This window comes from Athene noctua, chromosome 15, assembly GCF_965140245.1.
Source record: "Athene noctua chromosome 15, bAthNoc1.hap1.1, whole genome shotgun sequence".
NCBI lineage: Eukaryota > Metazoa > Chordata > Aves > Strigiformes > Strigidae > Athene > Athene noctua.
In genome coordinates, this window is record NC_134051.1 from 2,103,588 (window position 1) to 2,131,261 (window position 27,674).

At 50.9% G+C, this 27,674-nt stretch overlaps 1 protein-coding gene across 1 annotated transcript in view; it reads right to left on the bottom strand.

Annotated features, from left to right (window-relative positions):
- LOC141966736 (ankyrin repeat and fibronectin type-III domain-containing protein 1-like) overlaps positions 1-27,674 on the bottom strand; it is a 260,415-nt gene that overhangs the window by 51,527 nt on the left and 181,214 nt on the right. Inside the window, exon 6 of the mRNA XM_074919777.1 lies at positions 23,439-23,479. Coding sequence (XP_074775878.1) covers positions 23,439-23,479 — 41 coding nt within the window. The remainder of the gene's footprint in view (positions 1-23,438; positions 23,480-27,674) is intronic.

Consider the following 27,674-nt stretch of genomic DNA (forward strand, 5'->3'; position numbering starts at 1 on the left):
GATCATCGAGTCCAACTGTTAACCTAATACTGCCAAGCCCACCACTAAATCATGTCCCTGAGCACCACATCTACATGCCTTTTAAATACCTCCAGGGGTGGTGACTCAACCACTTCCCCGGGCAGCCTGTTCCTGTGCTTGACAACCCTTTCAGTGAAGAACTTTTTCCTAATATTCAATCTAAACCTCCCCTGGTGCACCTTGAGACCATTTCTTCTCATCCTGTTGCTTGTTACCTAGGAGAAGAGACCAACCCCCACCTCGCTACAACCTCCTTTCAGGTAGCTGTAGAGCGCCATAAGGTCTCCCCTCAGGCTCCTTTCTCCAGACTAAACACCCCCACCTGGGTGTCCTGTACGTGCCCTGTGGTGGCACTCGAGGTGATCTGCTCCATAACCTTCCCTGACACCGAGGTCAGACTGACAGGCCTGTAGTTCCCCAGACTCTCCTTCCACCCCTCCTGGGTGTCACATTTTCTAACCTGCAGTCACCTGGGACCTCCCCAGAGAGCCAGGACTGCTGGTAAATGATGGAAAGTGCCATGGTGAGCACTTCTCCCAGAGAGGTGGTAGATGCCCCATCCCTGGAAACATTCAAGGTCAGGTGAGATGGGACTTTGAGCAACCTGATCCAGTGGAAGATGTCCCTGTTCACTACAGGGGGCTTGGACAAGATAAGCTTTAAAGGTCCCTTCCAACCCAAACCATTCTATAATTCTATGTAATTAAAGATCTTCTTCTGACTCCCTACCATAAACCATATCGTTGATGAGCACCGTGTCATGAATGGTATGTACCAGTATGCTTCTCCCTCAAAATTAACTCAATCTACTTTAAAAACAAAAGTCCAACCATCTACAGAGAACAATTAAATAAAATCTACAAAATAAAATCAAATAAAAATAAAATGGGCAAAAATTCCTTTCCTTGGGCAAAATCCCCATCACTTTGCTTATTTTTAAGAATTCTATCATTTCCCTTTACTGTCATTTTTAATGAAGATATTGCTCCTTCCTGAGCAGCAGGACAGAGCTTGGGCTCTTCCAACTGAGCTGTGTGAGCGTGCTTGATTGTACGTCTGCCAAGGCAGAGAAACATGCGGACTTGCTCCCACCTTGCCATAGGACAGAAGAGCTCTGCATAGAGCCCTCGTAGCTAGTTTTCAGAATTTCCACCCTAGCAATTAAAGCTTTTAGCCTAATTTAAAAGATACCAGGGAAAATAAAAAAAAAAAAATAAAAGCAAAAAGACAAAACCAACAAATATCTTTTTCCATGTGCCATCAGCATGGATGGGTGAGGAGGTCTCTGGAGAGGCTCGGTCCTCCTGGGGCCTTCTTCTTCCTCCACCTGCCCCAGCCACCACTCATGCTGAGCCCACATTCAGCGAGGCACCACCACACCGTCCCAGCATCCCCGCCCTGCCGTCCTGATCTGCCAGCAGCTGTGACTTCAGCCTGATCCCCCTTTGCAGGGGACAAGCTGCCCTGGAGGGATGGGCCGATGTTTAGTCTGAGCGCTGCACTCGAACTGGAGCCGGCTCTTGTTTTAAATGGCCCCGCGTCTGACGCTGTGTGCAGGAATGGAAAAGCATGTTATTCTGGGCTGCCAGTCGGCCAGGCTTTTCCAAGAGCAGGAGAGGAGTGATGTGGTTAACGTGAGCCGGCCACAGAGCCTCGATGGTTTTCCTTTCTGGGCTGGCACCCACCTCCTCCAGCAGACCACACTGCCTGCCACCATCGCTTGCTGTTGGGACAGGCAGGCAGGTGCCAGGAGCTGTGCACACACGCGTGCTTGTGCTCATGGGTGTGCTTGCATGGGGGGCGGCAGGGAAGGACTGGAGAGGGGCGGCAGAGAACGAGCCCAGACCCTGGAGGCACCAGGACACCCACCCAGAAATGGGCCCCCAGCAGCATCGCGCTGGCCTCGCTGCTCGGGGACAATGCAGAGCAGAGCCAGGACATGTCCCATGGGGACACACACAGCCTAACCCTCGTCTGTGCTGCCTCCTGCAAGAGCTGGGTGGTTGCTGGTACTGGTGGCCCCCAAAGGGCACCCAGCACCTCTGTGTTTCGTTCACAAAGCTCCTCAAACTGGTAAAGTAGCGCCTATACAAGAAATACATATTAAAACTCAATCCATGGAGGATCCTGTGGGGTTTTTTTAAATACAAATCAAAGAGAAAAGGAGGAAGGCAAAATACCATGAGCCTGACTATAACACTGGTGTTCACCAGCACCAAATGGGAAAAACTAATTCAAGTATTTTTACAGTCAGAAGAACAATGCCATAAAATGTCACCAAGCTGTACATAGCCCTATTCTGTCCTCTGAGTTTCCTTTCCTACAGAAAGTAAGGGGTTATTAGGGGCAGCTGGGTCCATGCCAGGCATGCTGCTCTGCTCCCAGCAACCTCCTCCCAGTTCCAGGATGGGCAGCAGGAAGATGCGGAGCTGTGGGGGCACCCGTAGGATTTGTGAACAGCATGCACCGTCCCCTGATGTTTCACCTGGCCCAGGGGTGGATCTGCGCTGGGGGCTGGGGCATGGGGACCCACCAGGTCAGTTACAATCACATCACACTATGCTAAATTTCCGTCTCTGGTTTTCCCTTAGGTTTTGTGAGCACATCAGGATTTAAAATCTAGCCTGCTGAGCTATCCTGCATTTTTTTCTCTTCCCTGCGCCCCCAGATCTTCCCAGTTCAGTGAAAAACTCTCACCACACCTCGCCTCGCCCGAAGCACTTGCCCATTAGCATCTCCCCTGCTTTGCCCTGCAATGCGCAGAGGGATGCAGGATGCACCCCTTGAAAAAACAGGGCCAAGAAGAACAGGAAACGCATTCCCACAGGCAAACCATAGCTCGTCCAAACTTCCTCCCAGTCCAGAAGTCCCCTTGAAAAGGCATGACCATCATTTACAAAGGTCCCTCTTGAAAGAAGGGGAAAAATGCAGGAGAGAAAAGCCCTTGGCATGCCTCCCTCACAGCCGCCTCCAGCCACCGCGTCTGCCCCACGGCGGGGAAGCGCCATGAAGGTTTGAGGGACTTGAAGGGATTTGCGATGCAATAAAAACATTCCTGCTTGCAAAGCATGAAACCCCAAAAGTTTATGGGAAACCACTGTCTTCGGGATGTCTGCATATCTTCAGGCATCCTGGGAGCTGTAGTTCAAAGAAACCAAGAAAAAGCAAGCGGCCGATAATGATGGTTTCTGGATGGAGGTTGTGTGACTATTGGCTCCCACATGAAAGCCTGAATTTCTGGGATGCTGAGCCTGTTTCTGCAGCCAAGTGAGAGGAGAGCTCCTCGGCGCCTGGGGCACGAGAGACTCCAGCAACAAGGCGAGGGAGAGCGAGAGGCATTCACTGCCCTTGGGGAAGAGCAAATGGCCTCGGCTCCGACATGAGCAACCCAAAAGTCAAGCGTTGATGATCGGGAGGAGGGATGCACTGCAGCAGGAGCCAAGTGGGATGGGCCAAAGCCATTTCCAGGGCTGGGAACTTCACTGTGATCGGTCAGAGATGTGGTTCCTGGGGGGGCACATCTCCAGCCAGCATCTGGCCAAGGACTGGCCGGGCGGGGACCACCACAAGGGGATGGGGTCCTCCTCCAGGCCAGGCTGTGAGAGCACCCAGCACAATGGCTTTTGTCTGGTACTATGAGAATCAAAGGACACCAGTCTGGGCTGCATGGCCTCACCTGTGAGCTAAAGTATGTATGCCTCAGTTTCCCCATTAACTCTTATTATCCACCTATCCCCAAGGGATGCAGGGACTGGCCTTTGCCACTCAAGGGGAACTGAAGCCAGCTGTCTACACCACACCATGTCCAGCATCATTAAATCACCATCAGGTTCATTTCCTCAGAACCCATGAAGGACAGCCATGCCACAGGTCAGTGAAAGACGTTTTATTCCAGCATAGGAGCTTCTTCATGCAAGCAAGTCACCTTTCAGCAGGAGAACCAGTGGCACGTGACAACCTCCAGATGAGGCACTGCTCATCAGCAGAGCTCCCACACCTAAAATGCCCTTCATGCATGAGCACACTGAAGGCAGTGGTGGGGAGTCAAGAGATGTGAGAGGGTTGCATCTCGTCTTGGACTGAGCCTGGAGTGATGGAGGAGACAAGACACTTTCATTTACAGCTAAGGAATCCTGCAGCAAAGACCACAATCACTGGGTAAAGCCAGCGCTAGAGATAGCCATGGTGGGTGACCTTCTCACTACCTACCTTTCATCATGGGCTTGTGCTTCACACATCAGATTGCAAGACTGCTCTGTGGTTGTGCAAGGCCCTCTCTGCCATTGGACAACATCTGTCCAATAATGCAAGCACGATGCAGAAACACGATGACAAACCCATGATGTAAGACTTTGCACCAGCTGACTTAAAACCTCAGTGTGGTGTGCTCTGCAATGCTGGCTGCCAGGAGCCTGACGTCTTCAAAACTGGTTTCAGACAATTAGAAAGCAAACAGCCAGCAAAGAAAGATAAACCACGGGAGGGTTTGTCCTTGGAGAAAACCTGTGGCCCTGAAGAATCAAGAAGAGGTGGATTATCCATGCTGGCAATAGCAGCATGTGTGCTTTCCAGGTGTCTCATCTTTCAATCCTCCAGCACAGAACACATTGCAGATTGTTGCTGAAAACACATCTCCGTGCATGGCAAACACTGCCTGTGGGGTGAGGACACCATGGGAGGTAGGTCCCCCAGGACACAGCACCCTTCACACCTCGCTGCAACTGCATCCAGGCTGTCACAGAGTGAGTGCCTTCCATCTCAGAGCAAACCGCCTTTTGATGTGACCAGCCAGCAGATCCAAAGGGTGTTGCAGCCAAGAGTTGAGTTTCGGGAGGCTCTGCAGAAAGATGCCTCTTTTTTGCAGAGCTCGGCCCTCTGCTCTGGAGGAGAACAGCAGTTGGAGATGTTTCCAGGCCAGCTGTGCTTTTCACAGACAGCGGAAAATGTACCCTGAAATGGTCAAGGTCACAAGAGGTAAGATAGGAGACCTTGTAACCAAGAGTTAGGGCATCACACTGGTGCCTCTTGCTTCCGCTTCCTTGTCTGTCAAACTCACACAGCAGTCCTGATCTCCCCTGGAACTAAATCCCAGATTTACTGCAATCACCCAATGGACACAGCCTTCTTCCTGCTCCGAGGTGGCTCAGCATCACTTGGTATATACCTCCTCTCCACAGGGAAGGGTCCCACCAGTCAGGTGGTCTCCTGACTCCCCCCATAGCAGCAGCAGGCTCCCTACCTCCAGTAAATATCCACAGGTCCTCGGTACGGGGCTGTACCGCTAACACCCACAGGTTCAGCATCTGGGGTGCAATGCACTTGCTACATGCTCCCCACCCCAGGCAGAAAGTCTGGAGCATGGCCTTGTCATGGTTGTCCCTGCTCACTTCAAACTTGAGTCTGGTGTCCTTGGTCTGTTCCTCACACCAATAAAACCCAGCTGAGGAAGATGGTGGGGGCTTCAGGAGCAGAGCAGATGCTCAGAAACTGTAACCACCTCCCATCCAACCCCAGGCAAAACGGCTCCCCAGCACATGCCTCCAACAGCTCAGCCTTTGCTTGACAATCTCGCACACCTTAGGTCTTCTGCACCACTCAACCCTGTTACAAGGGTTTCATTGCACCATGAGCCTCAGCCATGGGTATCTCCAAAGCAGAACTTCAGGGAGGGAAGGGAGGAGCAGGAGGCTGCTGTTACAGCCCATTTCTGAAAGGAAAAGCAACCATCTGGGTTCAGTGCAATCTCTCAGCAGCTTGTGAGAACACACACACACACACTGCCACATTTTGATACAGGTTGGCTCAACCCTCCCCAGACATGTAACGTGGGTCTTCTGCAGTCATTTCACTGAGCCTTCTCTTTGAATTAGTGCTGCTTTTCAGATCAGATTGAAAATGCTGACGTCTGTCTATTATACCAGGAATCGTTCCCAAAGCTACTGTCTCTTTTTCCAAATGAGCCAAACCAGCAAAGGGTTATTAACTGGGGAGAAAACGAGGACAGGGAGGGAACGTGCTGTTCTTTGATAGGAACTGTGCTAATGAACATTATAAAAATAAAGCTCAGAAAAGCCTCAATGACAACTTCAACACTCGAAAAGCTGCAGTCAGACCCCAAACCAAAACAGTTGAGAGAAGAGATGGGAAAGTCCACTGTGGCCCCAGCACCTTGCAGCACCTGGGACCACATTCAAAACCTCTCACCTCTAGCACCAGGCCTCTTGATTGAAGTGGAGTCTGACATTAGGCTCATCACAGAGGTACCCCAAGCCCCTCTACTAATCCTTGGTGTGATTTCAGCCAGCCATAACCCAATCATGATAGAAAGCACTGTTAGGTGCTTTCGATGGCTTTTTCAAAACACAAGCAAGAGCCCCACTGTAGGCACTGGTCCCTGTCTTCTCCTTCAGTGTGTCCCACCACCCATTCCCTGGGGACGTGTGGCCGCGGTGCCTGCTCTCCATACTCCTCCTTGCATCTGGTTAATCCATGGAGAGGAAGAGGAGCTGCCCATGATGCCCAAGCCTTACTGCTGCAAGGATATCTAACTCTCTTGGCCTTGCGAGTGGCTTTCAGGTTTGTTTGAATCGTTGGCTTTGGTTCCCTCAGCTGCTGAAGGGACTCTGTTTTTACAGGACCAGGTCCAACAAAACACTTAAGCATGTGCTCATCTCCCAGGGTAAGAGTGGCTGTGGAGATCAATGCTTCAAAAATAACTCACTTTTCTGGACTGGAGCCATGGTGATGGAGCTACCACCACCAAAGCCATACCTGAACGGGACCTCCCAGTTCTGTCTCTCCCCAGGAAAAACAGCAAACCTATACTGAATATCAACCTATATTTTAGGTGTTTAAAAATAAGCAAACTTACCCTCCTCTACAAAATAACAGAAATCCTGGAAAAAACAGAGCACAAACTGTACCTTCACACATCCCCCACTGAGCACCAACCCAGGGTGAGAAGAAGGAGGCTAAGTCCAAAGAGAGTCACATTTTCTAAGGAACATGTTAGCACAGCCCTGGAGCTGGTGGTGACAGGTAAACTCGCTGCAGGGAGCCCCCGGGCTCCCAGCGCTGCGCCGGGCTCAGCGGGAGACGGGGGGCTGGACCCCGGCGGGACGGATGCTCTAAATTAGGAATGAAAACATTCCCCCTGCTCGGCAGAAGGGTACACTCAAAGTGAGCCCTTGTCTGGGACAGCCAGAGGGCGAAGTGAGGCGACGACGACAGCTCCGCCAGAGTCCAAAATATACTCGCAACTTGTTTTGAATTACTTTATGCAGGGCTTTAAAAAAATGCTTAAAAATTTCCATCCAACCTGGCTGTGGAGCTGCGGGAGGACCCTGGGTTTTGTTTCCACACAGCTGGTATGCTGATGATCTGATTTTTTTCCCCTGGGTAGTGAAAAGAGAGAAATCTGTGGGAGGGCAGAATGGAGAAAAGCAAGGGGGACAACAGCCACCAGCATGCTTTGATATTGATTTTGAGTGATGTCCACGAGGCATCTGCACCAGCGGCTGTGGGTGGGAGCAATGCTCCTTTCCAGGACCCTGGTCTCCACAGGGGTGGCTGCCCCAGCATGCCCCGACCCCACAGACCCATCAACCTTAGGTAAATCCATAAGGGTAATTTGCTCTGTAAGCACCGCAGCGCAGCCCCCACCAGCGTTGAAAGCTCAAATCAACACGGCCACATTACAAACAAACCTGTAGGAGGGAGATGGAAAGAAAGGATCCCTCGATGAATCTGCGAGGCACTGGAGGAGCTAAAAATAAACACTGACAACAAGTCAATCTAGAAACAGAAAGCTAAAATCCCTAATAATAGAGGGTTGACAGTCAGAGGAGGGAGATGCCCAGCACCCTACGCTCCGGCTCTGCCTGCCGAGGCTCCCGCAGAGAGTGGGGGCATGGGGACCCCTGTGCATGTTGCTGCGGGAGCGAGGGGGCATTGCCTCCTCTGAAGCAATGGCAGGCTACCTCCAACAGAGCCCAGCTCTTGGGCAGGGAAAAGTGACACTGAGGTTCCTTACTGCTTTTTATCTTTGTGTTTTCAAGTTACCTCTCAAGATAGGCCAGCTGACTCCAAGGAACCAAGATGCTTGCGCCAAACTCCCCAGTCCCTCCTCTGCTCCCTTCCAAGCTCCAGCAACAAAGCCAAATCTGTCCTTCCCAGTGCTGGTCACCATCTTTCAGAGATCAGTTCAGTCTCAGGACCCATATCTGTAGCTATTAGTCCTCGGCTCTGCTATTCACCCCCTTCCAGCCCCCTCCAAGGATGCGTGCCCCAGTCCAGGCTTTCCACCCCCCTGAATGCGTTCCATCACAGACAGAAACCTCAGAGCACAGGCCACAGTGATCTCACAGCTCTAAGGCAACAGAAACATTTTTGGAAAGTGTCTAAAAGGCTCCGGATGGTAACTTACTCACAATGTGAAAGTCAAATGTGAATTTCAGGACTTCAGAGGCTTAGAAAAATCTGGCCTGGATGCGACTGTGGTAGAAGAGAAGGGTGGAAGAGCCCTGGGTTTATCCACCAGGCACGTAAGGGATATCCAAGCCCACTGGAAGGTCTCAGTGCAAGGGCAGAAATCTGCTCTTGTTTTCCATGTCCCCAGTGTCTCCTCTGTAGGGGAGAATGAATCCCCAAGGGCGATCAGGAGAGCCTCCATGCTTGTGACATCCCAAACCACCACACTGTCGGCTACAACAGGGAGAATGATCTCCACGGCCAAGCAGAGATGTGCTGCTTGAACACCCATCCATCCCCAGGGTCAACATCCTCCGCCTGTCCCCATCCTGGCCACGGCAGCCCTGGCACAGCCCACCTTCTGGTTAAGAAGGGCAGAGTTGGAGGGGCACAATGCAAGGACAGGTCACCTGGGACGGGAGCAGGCGGGAGGATGTAATTTGATGACTTGCAGTTGCCTCCCCCGCCCCGGCGTCAGGCTCGGGTGACTAATGCTCCAGGAAGGGGATGCTGCTCTCCTGCAATGATACACGCTGCTAATCCTGCGGGTTTATCTGTCACTTCCGCGTGCCGGCTGCGGGAGCCAGCACCATCCTGCCCGGCTCCCCCAGTGCTCCCACGGGAATCGCATGGCCTCTGGCTCCCACTGAGCTCTGCTCCCTGCATGCCTCCAGGCTTCCCTATCCCCCATCCCAGCTCCTTCTTTTTCGGTCTTTTTCAATAAAAACTCTAGGAGGAAAAAAGGGTGTCAGTGGGGTGTCTGTTTAAATAAAATGAGCTGGAAATGAGTGGGAGCCTCATCAGTCAGCACTTCTACCTCTCCTGCCTAAAAGTTAATTGCCTGGGCTTGGAGGGGAGAATAAGGCTACAGCAGGGATGGGGACTCATACCTGGCATCACTGCAGACACAGAGCATCCCACTGCAAGTGCAGGGAACTGTGGAAGCGTGGGATTCCCTGGCTCAGGCAAAGTTCCCAGTGACCACCAGCCCCCAGGCCTCCTGAGCGCCTCCCTACCCTGCTGCCCCAGTCAGGGACCCCTGCATCTCCCAGCTCCACCGGTGAGCAGGGAGCAGCGGCTCACCCTGACCTGCCCACTGCTTGCACATCCAGCACCTCACCTCCATCTCTGAGGCAAGAGCCACAGAGAACCCTGAAGGGGTGTGCTTGGGGACACAGACACCAGCCCCCAGGTCCCCACGGGCAGTGCCCACCCAGGCTGGTGCTGGCTCTTTGCCTGGGAACCTCACAGGCAGATAACCTGCTGCTGGTGACAGCCTGCGCCGTGCAAGTGCTGGGGCATGCGGCTCAGCAATAACCAGCTCTCCAGCTCAGGAATGTCCAAATAAATACAGAAATACATAAAAAGGCCATAAATAAGGTTGCCTGAGATGGCTGTTTGTGTCCTGCCTGGCTAGGACCCCCTCTCCCCCATTGCTGTTTGCCTTGGCAGATGACAGCTGGGTAATTTGTTTCCATTGCAATGAAGTCCTAATTAACTGGAATAAACTTTTTACACTAAGTGTGTTTGTTTAACAAACTCGCTCTTTCAGAGCCTCACCGAGACCTGATTGATGCGTTTGAGGGGAGTGGAAACATGCTGGGTGCTTGGACATTAAAGCTGCAGTGTCTGAGCAGGCCAGGGCTGAAAGGGCTCTCTCTGTGTTTGGGAAATCAAAAATGACACCTCTGATGTCTGGACCAGGACGGGGATTTCAGCATGGCCTTTGTGTACAAATATTTAGGATTTCACATTCGCTGTGGCTGACACCCCCTTCAGCGTTCCCGCGGCTCAGGCCTTGTGGCTAGGAGATCCCCCAGGACCACACTCTGCACTGGGGGGGGGAGGTGGAATCCATCATGCTAGACTTGCTGCCGAACACAGCAAGGCATGCCGGGATGCATATGGTCCCTCCTGGTGACGGGTGACTCTGGCCAGCCAACAAAACCCCAAAGGTGGGACTCCACAGGGTGCTCTCAATAAAGCAGAACCAATGTCTTCAGCAGCAGCCGCACTGCCCTCTCCCCACTTACAGAGATCGGTTTCATCACTTGTGAAGCCAGTAATTTGCAGCAGCAAAACCAAGATGGTTAGAAGCAGTCTGAGATGGTTAAAAACAGATTAGAAGTATGAGACTGGTTTCTGGTTCAAACCAGAGCTTTCAGCAACATTCACCAGCTGAGGGGAGGTGGCGAGACACAGAAGCTCGATAAAAGTCCAGAAGCAGAGTCCTCTTCATCCTCAGAGCCATCCAGTTGGTCTGGAATTGGCAAAGCTGAGAAGCTGCACTGCAGAATAGAGATCTGGCACAACTGGGCTTGGCAACCTGGCCCCGATACAGGCAGTCAACATGGTGCATACGGGCAGAGGGGCTTAGTGGAAACATCTGGGAACAAAGGAAACATCTAGAGATAGCATCCAAGAGCTGAAGGACCCTCAGGACAAGTAATGCAAAGCCCACACATCTGCAAGACAGTAGCCTAAGATCCAGGACAAAACCTTTGATTAAAAGAGGGACAAAAGAGGAACACAGTGGGAAAAAGATGACCAAACCAACCACTGACACTAGCGCCCAAGGGCAGGCACCAAGTACTACTCCGCTGGCTCCGGCAGGACTTTCTGCAGGGTTGAAAGCCAAGATACTGCATGACTCTGCGGCAGGGCCCAGGCCATGATGAGCTCCAAGCTGTAGCTGTATTTCAGCTGTCTAATGAGATAGCTGTATGAATAATAAGCACTTCTGGAAAACAAAGCATCTCTGACATCCGAGGGGGAGAATGAATGCAGCTGAGCTTTCCCTCCCTGGGTGCTCTTTCCTTCCTACCCTATACCACAAAGAAAAGCCTATCACAGCCCCTGCTTGAGCACTGTCAGATCCAGAGGTTTTCTTGAGGCATTCAAGCTTTTTGGAAGGCTTGGATTTTCTATTTTTAAATGTAAAAACAGGATTTTGCAGGCCTTAGGGTTTCTTTCTCCAGCCTGTTTCCTCAAGGCACCACACACATTTCCATTTACTGTGGGGCAAGAAGGTGTTTTCTTGTGGCTGGTGGTTTAGCGGATCTCCCACAGTCCCTCAGTAAAATACCCCAAAGTCTCCCCAGAGTCAGCCTGCTTGTACTGTTCACTGCTTGATTCAGTCTTTAATTAGGTATAAATACCATTACCCAGTGTTTCGTCAGTAATTATGACAGGTTCATCCCACCTTTAGCTGCATCTTCTGGATGTGTTGAAAGCCATCAGTGGCAAGACTGAGGGCAGAGATCTGAGCTAGCTGCCCAGGCTCCCTGTGCAGTCCACGGAGAGATCAGGCACTTCTGGAGGAGGAATTAATTTCCCCACAAATTAGATGGTGATGCTGCAGTTAGTGCTCTTTTACATGATGTCCCAAGCCTGAAGAGTCAACTAAGCACCCACACCCTCGTCCCTTCCCACTGCACATCTCCTGGGAGTCACTGCACTACTCTGAATCTGAACTTTGTTAATGCCAGGAACCCGAGGGAAAGCTGAAAGCCTTAGATCTCACTGCTGCGCACACCGCTTTGTCAGATGCAGTAAACACAATCTATTTTCCTCCTTTAATGTCCTTAGACACACTGTTCCCTCAGCAAATTAGCGCTATCTACATGTCTCCCCACAGTCTGCTCAGTACAGCCCAAGTAAATCGTGTATTCAGCCTGATTATCCCTCCCAGAGCAAAGAGCCAGAGGAGAAACACCAGCGCCACAACTCCCAGAGACCTGGCTGATAGCTCTCAAAGTTAATGTCATTTCCACCACCACCACAGTTTTTGCTTCTCGGGAGCTCAGGCAGCTCAGAGAAGGGCTGCAGAGCCATCACCCACTGCACATGTGCTTCACACATGGTCCCCGGCAGAGACAACTGTGCTGGGGACAATGTGATGTTGGGAAGAGTGTGGATCGGTTTGGAAGGACATTGCAAACGGCCAGTGTTTCCCGGGAGACGCTGCCTGCTAGCAAGTTCAGGAACAACAAACGCTCCTCTACAGAACAGCATCTCTGGCAGGTGAGCATAAGGCAACCTCCGGTGCTGCCACATGACAAAGTGCTCAGATACCAGCCAGGTTGGCCAAGGTGAGTGTGGTCTTCAATGAGAATAAGCTTCTGAAGAGAGTGCAGGCTGATGTAGCTGCTCACGGTTCTGGGACCCAACTGTCTATCTGGCACCGCAGGTGAATGCATGAAGAGAAAATACCAGGACTGTGTATTTGAATAAAAAGCCAGATTAGTCTATGGTTGTTCCAGAAAAGAGTATCAGAGATCTCGCTCGTGCTGTGCTGATGGGCAAAGCAGCAAGTTCTTCAGATGATGGCAGGAAGCAAGGTTGGAAAAGGAGCTTGAGGAACAGGAAATTTTCACTCATGAGCAGAAATTTAATGCACTCAACACTACTGAAACCTGCTACAATGATTTACATGATCAGAAGTCTCTGCGTAGGAGGGGTGGCAGAGAAGGAAGAGGAGGGCATTGTATACTTACAATACATGCCATTATATTTTTTTCTTTAGAATTACAGATCTTTTAGCAGTCAGTTCTAGAAGAAATACAGATTTACCTTCTCACCAAGGACTGGGAAGCATTACAACACATCACACCTGAGCCAGCACAGGACTGCAGGAACTCAGCTTTAAATGTATGTTCACAATGGAGAAAAAGAAATAATGCGTTCTAAAGGATTTGCATTTGTGAGTTGCACACTAGAAGGCTCATGGAAGCAGCGGTAAAATACCACATGCCTTTCTAAACACTATAGTTGATAACTTTTAAATGCAGAAGTTAATTCATGGCAGGCAACAAAAGGTTGAACAGTCACTGGCAGCCCAGTGAGACAGCCCAGCCTGGCAGCCATCCCCATGGACCAACGCTCAGTACTGCTAAATGGCTATTTTTCACATCCCAGGAGATGGGACAGAACTGCCAAAAATGACTTTGAAAAATTACAGTGAAAATATAAGAGTTCTTTAAGGGGAGTTCACTGAATGTCTATAAAGTCCAAATTTCGTAGTTAGGAAAATGAGCAACTCACTTAAAAATCCCCTTTGCTTAATGAAGGCTCAGAGTGGAAATAGAATATACAATAAAGAGTGGTCAAAACAAATGAAAAATTACAATATGTAGGAAACCGATCAGGGAAACTAAAGAAGGGGAAAGAAGGGGAAAATGCATGGCTGGAGATGCAAAACCTACTATTGGGAGCCAAAAAAATTCTAGCAATAGGTCTGGTTTTAAGGAGCAATAGGACGATTTCTAAGCAGATGGTGTAGGACTGCTCATAATGATGCAGAAAAAGCAAGCCTAGTCAACAGACACTTATTCTGTGTTTGGGGAAAAAAGAAGAGTAAAGAACTTACCAGGAGATATGAAGCTTTCCTAAACCATTAGTATCCTCAACTACATCTAAGGCAGCCAAATAAGCAACCAGCACAGATAACGCGTACCCAAAGCTGGGGAGAGTTTTCTGTGCTCTGCTGCTTGTTTTGAGCAAACTTTGGTCTGCCATGTCCAGATGGCAAATGGCTCCTTCACAGCAATATTCACACCCAGCAATGAAGATGACCTAGTTAACTACTAAGCGGTCAGCATGATAGAAGACCCAGAAGCCAGGGCTCATCTGGAATTAAATTAAGAAATAATTAAAGGATGTAAGTTATAATTAAAGTCAGTCAGTGTGTCTTTGTGGAAGAGATCTTGTCAAATGAGCCCAATGTCACTCTTAGTGAATACAGACTGAGCTGAAAAAGGCACCATGTACGTTACGGCTGTGCAGGCAGAGAGCTAAGTGCTTCCTGACATTCTGATTTTAGACGACAGTACTATACAGTATCAATAAAGCAAGTTAAATAGATTAAGAGCCAGATGACAGGTCTCAAACAGAAGGTGTCAATGGGGAATCGTTAGCAAGGTTCCATGGGGAGCATGCTAGTCGATATTTTCATCGATGATCGAGAAGAAAATACAAAATCCTTGCTCAAAAAAATTAGCAGATGACAGGAAGATTGATGTAATGGTAAATATTGATGAGGAGAGAGTGAAATGTGGGTTGCTTGGTAATGCTGAGCCCATTCAAACACTGTATATATTAATGCAGCCCTGTGCAGAATGACACACCTACAGAGAGGGATTTCAGGCTGTATTTATGAACAGGGAGTGTATCCCAGACAAGAGAGAGCCTCCAGAAAGGCTCAAGGGTCACCACGGGTGACCAACCCAACACAAGGCTCTAATGTGATGCTGTGATGAAAAGAGCTGATGCAGTTCTTGGGGGAGAGAGTTACGCTTATTGCACTGCTGAGACTGACACAGAAACACTCCTGCAATTAAGGTGCCCACATATAAAAGGGGACACTAAAAAAGCAGAGAGGCTGGAGAGATGAGTCACAAAATTGATCTGAGAGCTGGAGAAAATATCATGCTGCAGAAGATTTCAGCTATATTGAGTTTATTGACAAAACTCTGTCACACCCCCTCCAAAACCAGAACAGTGCCGACCGCTCTTATCCAGCAAGACACACAGAGAGCCAGGATTGAGAGCTGAATCCAACCAAGTTCAAATGAATTTTGGGTCAGGATAAGATAGCTCTCAGAGATGCTCAGAAGATTAGACACCTCTTGGAGGACAACCACAGTCTCTTCAGTTTGCTGAGGAGCGCGTGGGCAGCACTTGCATCCCTACAGCACATGGGGGGCCAAACAGCATGACCTAATAGACCCTTTTGTACCTATATCCCACACTAGTGCATCCCAGCAGGTCCGAGGCTAATCCCTGTCATGCACCGCAGGGAAGACGGGTGGCTCGGGAGACGGCACCAGCCTTGGAGCAATGAGGAGCTGACGAGGCACTGAGCAGGAAAGATGGGTGTTAGCTCCTCAAAGGCGAGTTTCAGAGCTAGAAGCCTGGTTAGCTGTGAGGAGTCTCCATCAAGTCTCACACCAGGAGCAAAGCATGCGGGAAAGGATCCCTCGCTGCTCTTGGAGAAACGCCAGCAGAGAGTGTTGGCCAAGCAGCTTGGGAAACACCTCGACCCACTTCTCCCTCTTGGTACCCAGCTGTGGGACCGATGGCTGCTGTGGGTGGGAGCGTTACCTCCCATGCCAAAAGCATCTCTGTGTTGACTCACTGCAGAAAACAGTTTGCTCTCTTTGCTTAGGGGAGAACACAGCCTTGGTTATTTTGTTAAAAAATGCCCGCCTTCCTACGCTCGATTCCCTTTTCATGATTAATGCAGAGCGTAGCAAATGCGGAAGGGCTGCAGCTGGTGCATAGGTGGCTTCTGTGCCAGTCTCAGCTCTGAGCTGGCAGCTTCATCCTCCCATCCCATGAGAGGGGAAGGCAGCCCTGGGTTCAGACCAGGGGGGCAGGCAGATGCCATTTCAGTGTCTCCACCAAAGGACTGGCCCCACAACTGGGCATCAAATGGCCATGCCCCACTCAGCTCCCTGGTTTCAGAGGAAGCCGCAAGGAGAGGTACCCCATGGTGAATGGGGCATTCTCCCACCTGGAGGCACCACAAAGGGACATGAGCTGAGAACCAGTCCCAACCCCAGTGGTGGGGGCTCCATGGGGACAGAAGCCCGCCCAGCGCTACCAGGAAAGTGTCTGGTTTGCAGGAACATGCACACTTCGGTTGGGACAAAGGGAAGCACAACAGAAAGACACCAAGTCCTTGTGTGGCAGTGCTGGAGACAGAATCGGGGTCAGGCAGATTTTTAATTGGACTGGAACTGGAATTACAGGGGGGGGGAAAATCCAACCCTGCTTTGGTTTAAAGAAAGGGGATGGGGGGATAAGAGAAAAAACCCTTCAAGTTTCTATGACAACTGGCACAGTAAGAGCCTACATCACAACCTCACTTAACACATTAAAAGCTGCACAGAAACAATGAAAACCAAAACTTTGTTCTACCATCGGGTCCAAGAGGGCTATTCCCAACCAGAGAGCAAGCAAGGGGGTGATCCAGTGGTACCCCTGCCTGGGCACCCACAGCAGGGCAGCATGGGTTGAACCAGCCCCAACAACTCCTAATCCTGTCCCCTGGGCTTGAGTGACTGATGAAACCAAGTAGTTCCTTGCCCTGACCTCCCTCGGGCCAAGATATTTAACTCTTGAGTATCAAGGGTTCTGGTGCCATCCAGGGCATCTCTGTCCTCATAAATCTGGGTGTAGAGCACCCCGCTATGGTTCTGCAGCCCCAGCAGGCATAGGGGCCCAGGGTGAGCAATAAGAGTTGTATAAAAAATAAAATTAATAAATTAATAAGAGTTGTATTCATTCATACTTTACAAAAACAGTGGTCTTCAGCAGGACCTATCAGGCACATAACCGGTGTTGCTCGTCCGGGCTGCCTGGAGAGGGGGGCAGCAGCGGGACAGCCAGACACAGGGCCCCACTCACTTCACTGGGCACAGATTGGCACCAGCTTTCCCAGCTTCAAAAGCAAATAGTGCTATTAGCCTGGGCAGATAGCCCAGATGCCACAGGGTGAATCAGCAGGGATATGGCCTCCTCAATCTCTGAGCTTCCAACTGATCTCTGACAGCACCGCACCCCATCAGGGATGTGTCACATTCCCTCCACAGCCACAGAGCAAAGAGGAGACCGCAGCCGCCACTCCCTGCACCACAGCAAATGTTCTTGGGGGGACAAAACCATTCCCAAGAGGCTGGAGACATAGACTGTCTTCCTGCTCCATGGCAAGGCTCTGAAGTGGCACCCCTGCACCCCTCAGGGAGCTGAAGGGACTGCACAGTCCCTGCCTGGCACACCACTGCACCCACTGTCCTCCAAACTGCATCAGGGCAAAGAGCAGCACCAGCCTCCCCCAGGGCAGAAACCCCTCCCCAGAGCAGCCAAGTCTCCAGAAGCCTTTCTGGGCTCAGGGCACTACTGGAAGAGACTGCCTCACCTTAGCTTAAAAGATCAGCACACCACAGGGCAGGGGACATCTTTTGAAGGCCAGAAGGAAAGCTGCAGAACTGGCCAGAGGCTGGAGTACCAGCTGGTCTCCTGCACCTCTCTGCCATGCCGTGAGCTACCTCCCACCACTCATAGCCATTTCTGCTAACTCTCTGCTCCCCGTCTCCTCTGCGCTGGCTCTGTTCTCCATCCCCAGATTGGCATTTGTTGAACCACGACATTTCTCCAAAGTACCTTTTAGGATTCTCTTCCTTTCCCAGCACTCAGAGAGGCTTTAGGCCCTTCCACTTGCCTGGAACTCGGGCTCTAAATCCACTGCCCAAACCCCAGGGGAAATATTTTTTAAACTTGCTGTAAAGTTTCGATGGCTCAGGCACCGCTGCTAGAATACCCTGACCAGCATCATAACCTTTACTTAATTATATTGTGTGTGGAGGAGTTAACTCCCCAACTCTTCAGAAAACTGGCTTAGCCAGGATTTGGGGTTGGAAGCTAGAAGTCCATCCATGCTCGTGGTCACTTTTGGAGGGGTCCGCTCCCCTTCAGCTGCCAAACTGCACTCATCCAAGGGGCACCCACCCCACAGACCCCTCACTGCTCTGCCATCCCACTGCCACCAGAGATGCTGGTGACAGTGCTTCATCCTATCCTATAACCAAAGCCAGAAGCAGCATTCTTCAACCCTGTGAAGATGGTTTGGGGGCAGTTTCTTGCAGCATTGAGTGTCCCATGGCTTCAGAACAGAAAGGGGGCCTTGGCATTGCTTCTCCTACCCCACTGCTCTCCTTACATCATCCTCACTGTCTCTTACTCCCCCATTTCCCTGTGCATTCTCCTCCCACCCCTTGGCACTGTGCAGGTGAAGTTGAGCTCCTTGAAGAGCATCCCAGCAGAATGACTCTCAGCCACTGCAAAAGAAGTCAGATGGAGCATATATGTGTGTCATTATCATCATTACTATAACAATAATGTCTGAGTTAAGGAGGCAATAAAATGAACACCCAGTTTAGGAACACATCTAACTTATTATGATAGCCCTTAATGCTTCCAAGATGTAAATACTGATTTCTACATCCTTAAAAACACCACAGTTTTACAAGATAATGATTCAGCAACAAAACACTCACTTTCATCTAAGTGCTGGCACAGAAAGGTTTTAGTCTAAGAGATGAAATGTTCTGCTTTAAGAGCAGGGTGACAACGAATTAGCTGCAGAGACATCTTGGCGTAATGAAGACTGCAAGGCAAAACAAACATGAGCTGCTGCTTTATGTAAGGTGGTTTCAAAGGTTCCTTATGTGTTTACATGTCTGAGGCTTAAGCACAGAAGGCGGGCGGCAGTCTTTAATCTGAAATGGAGACAGAGCCATGAGGTGCCTGTATAAAAGGACTGTGGGATTCTGCTGCAGCAAGAATGGGCTCTGAGACATCAGGTCTCTTCAGCATGGTCACATTATCCCAAGGGAATGAACAGGCAGATCAATGGAGAGCATTTTGTGTCGCTACAGCAGTGTCTCTCTTGACACCTCAAAGTGCCTGGCAAATATTAACTGCTCCCAAGTGACGACTGTCTTGACAGATGAGCACTGCTCTCAGCAGAGGAGACAGCACAGGGAGGGAGCGCAAGCAGCTCCCGCAGCAAGACAGTGACACTTTAATTAAACCCAGGTATTTCAGTCTACATTTGCTAGGGGTTTTATGATTGTTATTAACTACCAAAATTCCTTTCTGGGTGCGAAGAAACTGAGTTCCAGTCAGTGCCTGACACTGAAGAGCAAATATATGCCAGGGAGAATTAGCAAACACACCAGCCTTTCTCAGTTCCTGTCAAGACACTTCCAACCAGCCCTGCCAGGAGAGTTATTAAGCAAAAATCGCCTGTCCTAGGAGAGCCTATTCCTGTCTCTGAGCATGATGTCCCTGGGTCTTTAGCCAGCAGGTCCTTGCTCAGGAAACTGCCTTGACAAAGCAGTCAAGGGCCCTCTGTCAGAAATTTGGAAGCACCTCTGGAAACCCAGATATTCTAACAACATTACAGCTGTATAAGCATCTTCCAAAATCAGGGTGACAAAGGAGCAACAGCTCAGGTGCTGGACTCAGCCCACGAGGTGCTTCTTCCCTGGTCCCTACAAATGCTGGCCAGATCCCCGATGGAGCAGGGCTGCAGATAGGGTTGCAGTGGGGGAAGTATGTGCCCAACCTGTATGAGATGAGAATTACTAGGTCAGGATATATCCTCTGACATTTGAACAAGCTGCCTTGGAAGCACCAAAAGGCATCTGTACCTGTTTGCATGGGATGGCTGGAGCAGTCGGTGTAAGTGAGGAAACCTGTGCAGATGTTTGCTCTCTGCTGGACTCGTGGCCATTCCCAATACGCCAGGCTCCTCTCTCAGATATTTCAGCTATGTCTTTGTGTCCCTGTTCTTTCTAAGGTGGTCTCTAGCCATTCCATTATCAAGTGATGTAACTTTTTTTAAGATTAATGCTTCAGCCTTTTTGACTCAGGCTGCATCCTTCCATTTAACATGGAAAGAGAACAGTACCTCCCAGACACACTAAAAGCCAGGAGTCACAACTCCTGACATGGGCCAGCTGTTGCAGGAACATCCATGAGCACTCTCACTGAAACCCTCAGAAGTAAAAGTGCCTCCCCCAGAGCAGGCAGCAACATCATTTCAGCTCTGGTGGCTCCATCCTGGGCACCTCCGACTTCCTGCAATGGAGGCCCACCTTCACTACACTTTCCTGTGTGCTTGACTCACTACAATTGGGGCAACCCGGCAGCAGATCTGTATCTTAAAACCTCTTGGAGAGACTGGGCAGAGGGGAAGAGCGTAAAGGCCATCAAAGGTTGGTGGGTGAGGGTAGACCTCTCCATACCCTTGATGAGCACTGGACTACTCCAGGCACTTAGGAAACACTCTACTGCTGGCTGAGATAGACCAATAGTAACTATAGGGTGAGGGAACATAGTAACAGCATTTCCATTTCTGAAGGGAAGACACAACAAAGGAAGGAACCTCTTAGAGTAACAGAAGGAAACTCAGATGTAACCTGAAACTCGGGAGTACCTGATGTCCAGGGAAGAGGAGGATATCTGATCAGAGAAAGCTTCTGAACATGGCAGGAGTGGAGCAGGATTCACTCCCAGGACAAGCAGTGATAAAACCCTTTGCTCAGATTTCTGGCATGTGTCTTTTTCCTTTTTTTTCTATAACCTACATCTGCTGTGAGAGCCCCAAACCACCGACCCAAGAGCAGGACTTCTGACCCTGCTCCCACAGTGCAGAGGGTTTGGTCGGCAGGATGACCTGCTGCCTCTGAAGTGCAGAAAAGGAAAAGCAGAGGCACAGTCAAGTTTGCTCTGGCACATGGGGGCTGTAGGGCCAGCCATCTGCTGCCAGACTTCTCCCAGATCACCAGCCTCACCGCACAGATGTGTTCTTGAACCATCATGGCTCAGCTCAGCTCTGGAACCAGCTGCTCCCCGTGCTTTGGCTGCTCACTGCTGCCTTGCCCAGGGCTCGCAGAACATGTCTCTGGAGCTGCTGCAGAAGTGCTGACTTCTCCTGAGCCCTCGGCAGGTTCATCAGACCTCTGGCAGCTGTCAGCGATACTTCTCTGCTGAGAAAGGCCAGGTCCAGTCCTGCCAGAGGCTGAGGGCCTCTGTAAAGCACCTGGCCCAGCCTTGTAGACAGGCTGCGGCAGCGAAAGCAGAACTGACTGCAACAGCCACATCAGCCCGCATCAGCCAGTGGGTCAAAAAGCCAGATCGGATGGGGAAAGTGGTACCTGGGCAACATCACAGCCACAAACTCTACCAGTCAGAACCCCAGAGCAGCCACTGAGGAATGTAAATAGGGATGGGCATTAACCTAAGTCACACTATTATGATTAGCCAAGTCACAGCTGATATCACAAGTTGCTTGGCCAAACCATGGAGGTCCCGTAGCCTCATGGCACAGAGGAACAAGACAGCCCTGACAAGATACTCTGTATCTACGACACCTTTTTCACCAGCAACCACCCTCTGACCCAATAGGTCTGCAACTTCAGTGAGATGGGCAGCCCACGTTCTCCCACTTAACGTTTTTCAGATGAGATGAGCTATACAAGTAGCACTATAATTGTTGCTGCCTAACACCAAAACCACCCTTCAGGAAAACCGAAGAGTAAGAGCTCTTGGTGTATTTCTTCCAAATCTCTTACTTAGACTCTCACAAAAGCTTCAGATGGAATAGGGACACTAGAGATGCTTCGATCTTTTGTAAGTCTGCTTGTCAAAACACACACTCTACATAAGCACACAGCGCACTACGATAAGAAGCACCGAAATCTTGGTTGACCGTTGGTAGAGGTCACAAAAGCTTGATTATAAGTCCTTTGCCAAATGTGTGTTCATTTTGTTGTTGCATCCACGATGACTCCATAACCTCCTGGGATATCCCTCTGATCTCCCAGAAAGCCATGCGGGATTAAACAGCCTGGGAAATGGCTCTGGCTGTATTTTCAAGGCTTCAGCTGCCAAGTGTCTTGGAAAGCTGATGATCAGCACTGCCTTGGGGTGAGCAGGCAGAGGAGCTCCCTGAAATCAGGCTTTTCAGTACAGACCTAGGAGACGAGCACTGAGTTTTAAAAACTTTTGGTGGCATAAAGGAAGAGGAACCAGCAGATAACTAAAGAACACGCACACACCCGACACTTGCACTCTCCACCACAGAGAGTGAGCAGGCAGCTCCGTGAGGTGCTCAGTGACACAGCCTGCCATCCCTGGGGCACCTTGGACATGCCTCCTCTGATGCTAATTGCAACTTGGACTGAGGATGCTGCCTTGGTGCTCACTGCCTGCTCAGACACCTCTGGGATGCAGCTCTGCAGGAAAGTTTTGGAAAGCAGCAAAAAATAGGAAGTACAGGAGCACAGTGAGTTTTGGAGGAGAAATTTCCTCAACTCAGTTCCTTCTGAATCTTCCAAAACCACACTCCTCTGAAAATCCTGCATGTCAGAGCACTGTTCCACAACTTCAAAACCACCTATGGTGTTTTTTTCAGAGGAATAAAGGTGTTAACATAAAGATGTTCACTTCCCTAAACAAAGCAGGAGCAACGCAAGGTCCCACAAGCAACATGCTCAGCAGCACAATACACAGCTGCTTAGTGGTCAGGGCCAGAACCGAACCTCTCAGCATGGATTTTCTTACGAGTTTGCCATTAGCCAAGAAATGACACTGTCAGACACATCCTTGCAGCAAAGAGACAACCCTCCTGTCTCAAAGGTGCCATGCTGCGGCGAGGCTCTCCAAATGCTGGGTGCAACAACATAACCAGCCTGCGAGTGCAAGTTCTGCTTGCATTTTAATACAGGTCTAGAGGTTGACAGCTATAAGTGCTCTGCTCTCGCTCACTCGCCTGTGGACTGTCGCAGCCAGCTCAGAGCCATGGCCAAGGGCACGCACTAAGTAACCAACTGCTTATGTTAGTAGGGTGATTTGCAGATCCTTTGTTCATGTTCATGAATATAGTGGCTCTAGAGAGCCTCTCCCTTTCCTTTCACCCCTGTGGCTCACCGTGCTTTACAAAACACGACGGATGGAAGATGACAGGCATCAACGTCAAAGCATGGGCTGAGGAAGATGTGCTTCAAGATCAGCTCGTTGCAACACAGAACTAAACCCTTCAATTCTCCAAAGCAGCTCAGCTGTGCAAGCCTGGAGCAGAGGGAGCCAGAGGTGGGAAAGGTCATCCCTGCATCCCCCACTCCTGGCCACCAGGTCCCGGCTCTGTCCCTCAGGCTCAGTCAAGCTGTCATGATTCTTTCTGACCCGTTTTAATGATTTGCATATGCCCTGAAGCCAAAATGATTGACAGCCCTGCCACTGTTATCCTCACTTGTGTAATTGCAGCAGCTATTCTTGTACATTGAAATGTCTAATCTTAGCAAGCCACAGAGCGGCTCGATAATATGGACCAACTGGGAATTTCCATGCAATTACTCACCACAGCTACTGGCACTTACTTTGGCTGGTAAAAGTCCTTCTTGTCCGCTGACCCCAGGCTCTGCAAGACACAAAAGACAGATGTATTTCTTTAACACTTTGCCAAGCAAGTATCATTGATGAAGATGTGTGGCGAGCAGGAAAAGGCATGCACCTATACTTTTTGCTGCCCGGTGGGTATTTGTGGGCTGGCTGGACAGGGCAGACAGCTAGGATCTTCAGCCACTGAACACACTGTAGACAGAGACCACAGCAGCCAAGGATGTAAAAATAAAGTCAAAGCAGAGGTGTGGGGATTCATTAAGTCTGAACCCAATGTATTCAAGCATGTCTGCCTCTCCCAACACTTGCAGAAGCATGGCACCTTGTGTCAGGAGGTGACTTGTGTCCTCTCAAGCCTGCCCAGCTGGAAATTGGACAAAGTGCAGGGTTGGCAGATGGACTGAGCCACCACTGCCTGCAGAGACCCTCCAGCAGGGCAGGGGACTGAGCCCAGGGCCCACAGTCACTCCCTGGGGGCAGGACCATGAAATTCCTCTGCCAAGAAGAACGGCATCAGACTCCCAAGCACCTGCAAGCTTGCGGAGCAGAGACAGCCTGATGCACACTCAGGTTCCCATGCACCGCCAACTCCACCGACAGCACAGTCTGATAAAAGCCTGAGAGCATGCTGACACAGGCTGCTGGAGTGCTGGGGTCCCCTGGGAGACCCCAGCCAGGCTGAGCCTCCCCATAGGGAGCCTTGGGGCCACAGGCATCCCACAGACCTTGCTTCAGGTGCAAGGCAGGGCATGGGCATGACACGCACGGAGAGCACACGTGCACTGCCGTGCCTTGCCCTGCTGTCTGATGGGGCCATATACACCCACATATGCCCAAGTCTCCCCCCCGTCAGGCCTTGTCTCATAGGCAGCCGTGGCAGGCTGGCCCCCTGCCTTGCTCTGAGGCCCCAGCTTGTGGCATGCTCTTGCTGAGTGCAGCAGGGCCCCCACCACGGAGGGACATGGAGGGGCAGGCTGTGCCCGACATAGCGTGCTGCTCACAGAGAGCAGCGCCGGGGCAGACAGACAGACAGATCCACCAAACCTGGGTGTCAGCAAAGCCGCCGCACTGCCAGAGCCCTCTCCTCCTTCTCCTCCTCCTGGGGACGGTCCTTCCCTTGTACCTTTCCAGGATGGGGGACAGCGGGCAGCAGCGAGGGGTGGCCCCACCATCCGCCCCGTCCCTGTCCCGGTGCAGGCGGCAGACGTGTGCCGGCGTGCACCAACACTTGCGGGAAGCACACTGGGGCTCTGGGGCTGCTGTTGTAGTTTTGCTCCGTGGTTGCCAGGCAATGGCGAGCACAAACGCCAAAGCAGAGGGAGCAGCGGGGCCGAATGCTAATCAGGGGCGCAGGAGCTCTGCTGGCACTCTCCGCTGGTGCTCCCCCTCACCGGTCAAAGCTGCTGGGTGCTCCTACCCTGGGACTGAAAAGCAAGCAGGGAGAGGAGGGACCCAGCTTTTAAGCAGGCAGGGATCCACTGTCACCGAAACTTCCCCCGAAAAGGTTCCTCTGGCCAAGCCAGCAAGATGGGGCCATTGTTTGGTGGTGGCTGACTCTCTCCACAGCACAGAGGCATTGGTCAGACGCTGGCACAGGGAGGCTGCAACTAAACCTGCAGGGTGGGATACATGGGTCTGGATGTGTGTCACCCTCCTGCACATCTCCCGGGCACACACTTGAGCTCTGCCTTGGGGTAGAGCTGGGAGCACACAAGGAGCAGCCCTTTGGGGTGGGAAGATCTCATCTGCCCGCATGCCGATTCCCATGTTGGTGTGCAAAGCTCTGAGCGATTCCCACCAGCCAGAGATGGCAGCACCCTTTGGCTCTACCCGCTGCTTCCCCTTCTCTGACACGACAGCAGCAAGAAGCTACAGAAAAGCCCCGCAGGCTCAGTGGCCAGACACCAGAATGGGGTAACCCAACGTTGGCACAGAGAGGTGGTGGAGTCTCCAGCCTTCCAAAAGACATTCAAAACCCAACTGGACATGGCCCTGGGTGTCCAGGAGAACCCAGTGTAGATGACCCTGCTTTGAGCAGGGGGTTGGACTGGGTGATCTCCAGGAGATCCCCAGATCTCCTCAACCACTCTGTACATTCCTGAAATAGCAAAGAAATGAGCACAGCTAACTGCACAGAGCAAACAGCACAGCTAACTGCACAGAGCAAGTGCCCTGAGTGGTGGGACCTGTCCTCCAAGCTCATAGCACATCCCGGAATACTCCATTCCCTCCGGCACAGCATTCCCATAAGTATTTCCTTACTTCTTTAAACTTGACACCTAAAAACCAGGGTGCTGGTTCCCAAACTATGGATTGGTTGCACTAAGGTTCACAAGTCATGACAAATTCAATTCCTACTGCTATCCATGCTAGCAGGGATCACACATATCTCCTGATATTTAAGGAGAAGCCACTTGCAAACAGCTTTCTCAACACTATTGAAACAATACAGAGGAAACCTGCATGCTCCACAGTCAGATCCCCCACCCAGACTCAGCTGAGGTCCATGGGAAAAAGCTCCCATCAACCCCATAGCCAGCTCCAGACAGTACCTGACCTTTCTGATAACTGATAGCAGCAGGAAACGATGCTGACACTTTTCTACATTTCTAAAATGCCGGGGGGACTATTACTGTCATCAATATTCCCAGCACAGGAGACGACAAAATCTGCAGTAGCCCTTTCACAGAGTCATGGGTCTCACAAACATTAACCTCCACTTGTCTTTGCTAGGATGGAAGCGATGATCTCTGAAATCAATCCCTAATGAGGGAAAACCATGTGGAAACTTGGAGAAAAGAAAGGTTATCACCTTCAAGTTCAGCTCTTGCAGAACAGGAGGTGGAGAAGCTCCAGCGAAGCCGCGTGCTCTGTGCCCACACCGTGCCATGGCTGCAGGTGCCCACGAGACCCGCAGCCTGCCCACCCTGCCACACACTCTGCGGGTCACCAGCCCGGGTGTGCCACAAGCTGCTGGTAGGATGAGCTACACAAGCATGTTAAGAGAAGGGTTTACCTTAAGTTTATCAAGTAATTATTTTTTAAGAGTTACAGAAAACTGAGGAGGTTTTCTGAAGATATCTGGAATAAAACAATGAGATACTAACTTCACAGAGAGCAAAAAAAGAAGTGAAGTGATTGCAGCAATGATTAGCCAAAATAGCTGATCTTAAAGCTGATTAAGAAACAGCAAATGAGGAGGAAAAGCAGAATTCCAGCAATGTGTTCAGGGAATTGGGCCTGGAGCAAGGCCAGGAGCCACGGATCAGCTCCTGGCTCTACCACAACTCCAATGGCCTTCAGACATTTCTTCCCTCTCCATGCCTCAGTTTCCCCATACTGCCCCTGCACAGCCCTTTGCCTCCTTCCCAGATAAGAAAGGGACCATTCCCAGTGGTCAGGTGAAGTCCCACAGGTCCACCCCACGACACTGCATTTCTTTCTCCCAAGCACACACAAAACCAAGGTGGCTGTGGATCCAGAGGCTCCAGGAGCGTGGCAGGAAAGTAACTTGGCCACAAGAATCACCAGTGAATGGAGGAGACCTTGCTGGGGGCTGGCAGACGTGATGCCTGTGCAGGAGAAGGTGGTCAGGGCCAGCAGCAAGACCTAAGGCAAAGACAAGTTTTTGACTCTCTCTAAGCAAGATCCTCGTGAAAAAGTGGGAGCAGCGAGTAAAGGCACACATGGTGTCACAACAGGAGCCATAGACAGGGACCATCCACCAAGGTGGTTAATAAACCAGGTAAAGGATAAACCAAAGACACTGAAAACTGCAAGTAAATCAGTGCAGAGCCATCAGTAGGAGGAAGGAGGCGAGAAGGCAGCGATTCCCTGAGACCACAGGGCACCTTGACACTGGCCTGACTATGTGCAGCAGTTCACCATAAGATGTTGCTGTAGTAAAAATAAAATGCCCAAGACATTTGTCCAAGGGCAGGGACATCACAACAACCTGGTACAACCAGCCAGGAGCAGTGAGAGAGCTCAGAGCAGCACCTGGAAAGATCCTCCCAAGCAGGGGAGCTGGCCTTCACCGATGTCTTGAAGATATGAATGAGAAAGCACTGCGGGAATTGATGATGGGAGGCTGCAGGCAGGACCGAGCATGGGTGCTGCCTGCTGTAACATGGTGCATGAAGGGGCAGCAGCTGAAGCATCTCCCCCGAGGCAGCAGCGTGGGCTGCGACAGTGCCACAAGCCACCGCCTCTGT